This window comes from Anopheles aquasalis, chromosome 3 (genome assembly GCF_943734665.1).
Source record: "Anopheles aquasalis chromosome 3, idAnoAquaMG_Q_19, whole genome shotgun sequence".
Taxonomy (NCBI): Eukaryota; Metazoa; Arthropoda; class Insecta; order Diptera; family Culicidae; genus Anopheles; species Anopheles aquasalis.
In genome coordinates this window covers 2,027,501-2,030,000 of record NC_064878.1, presented here as the reverse complement: position 1 = coordinate 2,030,000, position 2,500 = coordinate 2,027,501, and the positions used below count along the sequence as shown (strand labels likewise).

General features: G+C 49.4%; 2 protein-coding genes across 4 annotated transcripts in view; both read left to right on the top strand.

Annotated features, from left to right (window-relative positions):
• LOC126575380 (prominin-1) overlaps nucleotides 1-830 on the top strand; it is a 3,698-nt gene extending 2,868 nt beyond the window's left edge. For 2 of the 3 annotated variants that reach the window (XM_050236054.1, XM_050236053.1), the window contains exons 5-7: nucleotides 1-5; nucleotides 75-131; nucleotides 560-830. The exon at nucleotides 1-5 is cut by the window's left edge and continues 2,011 nt beyond it. In XM_050236054.1, coding sequence (XP_050092011.1) covers nucleotides 1-5; nucleotides 75-131; nucleotides 560-743 — 246 coding nt within the window. In that variant the 3' untranslated portion in view covers nucleotides 744-830. Of the gene's footprint in view, nucleotides 6-74; nucleotides 132-329 lie in introns of all 3 variants that reach the window. The other variant, XM_050236055.1, reaches the window with a different exon arrangement.
• Nucleotides 831-1,198: 368 nt separating this feature from the next.
• On the top strand, nucleotides 1,199-2,421 carry LOC126579025 (uncharacterized). Its single transcript, XM_050242222.1, has 2 exons — nucleotides 1,199-1,735; nucleotides 1,807-2,421. Exons 1-2 carry the CDS (start codon nucleotides 1,199-1,201, stop codon nucleotides 2,419-2,421), a joined length of 1,152 nt encoding a protein of 383 aa, XP_050098179.1.
• The last annotated feature ends 79 nt before the right edge of the window (nucleotides 2,422-2,500 follow it).

Sequence of the window (2,500 nt, the reverse complement as noted above, 5' to 3'; positions counted from 1 at the left end):
TACGAGTAAGTTCACCTACAGCTGTACTTCGATTAAATGATTTTATGAAACGGTCTCTTTCCTTTCTCCCACAGCCCCCGAACATCGATGCGGGAAGATCAACGAGAATCTAGTCACTGGTCGACTCAAAGGTTCGTGTCGTGCGCTTGTACTCGTCTCTCTTCTTAGCTTAGCATTTTGCCGAACGAACGAAGCGAAAATTATCTGACTAACTGATCATTTCTATTCCCAACACATTTCCCCCACCACACACCGCGCGACGCTACGCTATTGGCCTTGCTATTGAAATCAACAATTGGTGAAACACAAAATCAATCAAATTCATCTAGATCTGCCATCAGTGCCATGCCGGATATAGATCGGTCTAATTGGTAAAATCTTATTTGGGGCCATCAGCCATCTCGTACACTGCCATTCTGAGCAATGATCATTCTGGGGGCGCATAAGAATCTCAGCGACGCATCTACCACTCGCCAGCCAGGCCACACAAACCCCACAAACAATATGTTTGCTTTTTTTTCTCTCTCTCTTTTTCTGCGCATCTTCCACTTTTATGCAGATCGGTATCGGTGCATGTTAATGCGATGGCAGAATCCAGCACCGATGAGGATTTTGTAGATGAAACGACTGTTGCACGTGGCAAAGAAGATGCAATCTACGAAGAAGGTGCCGTCATTATCGAGTACATCGAGCTAAGCTACGAAAATGGCAATCCAATGGACTATCGCGAAAGTTTAATATAATCTGACCACGTTCATCGCTGGATTGGCAACCGCGTCTCATCGTGCCATTTGTATATCTTCGTTGCCATTTTTAATCGTTCAATAAATACTAGTGAGTTTGCATATGCTACGATCGAAATTTCTAGCTCGTGAACGATCTGCTAATGATCTGCAAATGAAAGATTAAACCACTCTTTAGGTTGTTAAATGAGGAGTGCTAATGCTGCTTCTCGCTTTCTCTACACTCGGTGAACATGTCTAGTCCGATGACTCAAACAGTTCACATTGAGCAACACGCGCTGATAACAGATAGCTGCGGGCTCGAGCGGTTTCACACTCATCTCGCTAACATGCGCGCAGAATATGCGGGACTGGCTTTCACTTGTTTGTGCAATGGAGTGACAAACTCTTTATAAGAGCACCAGCGTCATGTTGGAAGGAAATAGTTTAAGTTCATCTCTACATCAAGTGTCACGATGCTCTGTTCGACGCGGTTTCTGTCGGTTTGTTTTTTGTTGGTCTACTGTTGGTCGCTCACGGGGGCCAGTGCATCAAGGAAGCGCTTTACGGATCCGTCAGGACCTGGCAGTCACCGTGGTCCACGCTTTCTCGGTTTACTTGGACTGTTGACGGGTTTGACGCTGGTTGATTCCCTGGATGATGATAGCGATCGGCCACGGCGGTCCGGATATGTGAAAATCGATGTCGGACGACCTACGTTCGACCCATTCTACGGTGCCTACGGATACAGTGGTGCAGTGAGTCCCGGATACTGGCCTGGCAGCTCTTCGATTAACATTAAAATCCCATTTCGACCCGGAGCATCCGGTGGAGGAGATTTCGAAACGATGGCACTCTTTCCATTCCCGGTTCCATTTCCCAGTGGTGCGCACCCAGGATCACCGTTTCCCTCCTTGTCCTCGTCCGTTTCCTCGCACGGTATCTCCGCGATTGAGCCTCGGCCATCGATTTTTTCCGATCCCATCGCACAAAACACCGCCAACGGTCCAACGGTAAGAATTAAATTCAAAAGACTTGAATGCCAAGTGACGAACCTACGAACTTCGATTACTTTACCGATCAGGGCAACGTGCAAGCTGATGAGGTTGACGGTAATGGACGAAAGCAATCGAAAAAGAGTGTGGCCAAGCGGGTACGAGCGAAAATTAACCCACCAAGAGCTACCCGGAGTACGCTGCGTGCAGACGGCGCTGATACTGATGAACCGGAGGAGGAAAACGACGCAGCGGACACGAAACCGACCGAAGAGATCGTTATTGAAGATCCACCGAGCCAAACGGAGGCGATCAATGGCATGATCAACGATGACGCGACAATCACCGTTCCAGACTCCACGCCAACCGTTACGCCGAGCGGTGGCAACAATTTAGCCGAGCCGATCGCTGGGACTACTCTGCCAAATCCACCAGCCACGGTGGCGTCGATCATCCAAAACACCTATTACGTTACACAGGCCACACCACCCTCCTATCCCAGCCATGAGCATAGTTTGGCGGATGTGGCATCGATCGATCTGACGACGGGACAGCCGTCGGGTGAAGAGTTTCAACCGAGCCAGGCCGACCATTGGCAGAACTATTACAGCAACAGTGTGGCGCTGGGTGATCGTAATGATCGGCATCGGGATGGTTTCACTCCAATCCTTCCGTTCACCCGTTCGGTGCAAAAGGGCCAATAAAGCGATCATAGATCTTCTGTCTCATTCCGAGTGATTCTCAGACCTTGTTCCGGCTGTCCGAGCGGCGACCGGCGCGACT

Excerpts from the sequence above, each read along its gene's own strand:
- LOC126579025 (XM_050242222.1), top strand. The coding sequence starts at position 1,199 with ATGCTCTGTTCGACGCGGTTTCTGTCGGTTTGTTTTTTGTTGGTCTAC. Across the intron at positions 1,736-1,806 it reads ACACCGCCAACGGTCCAACG|GGCAACGTGCAAGCTGATGA; the intron begins GTAAGAATTAAA and ends TTTACCGATCAG.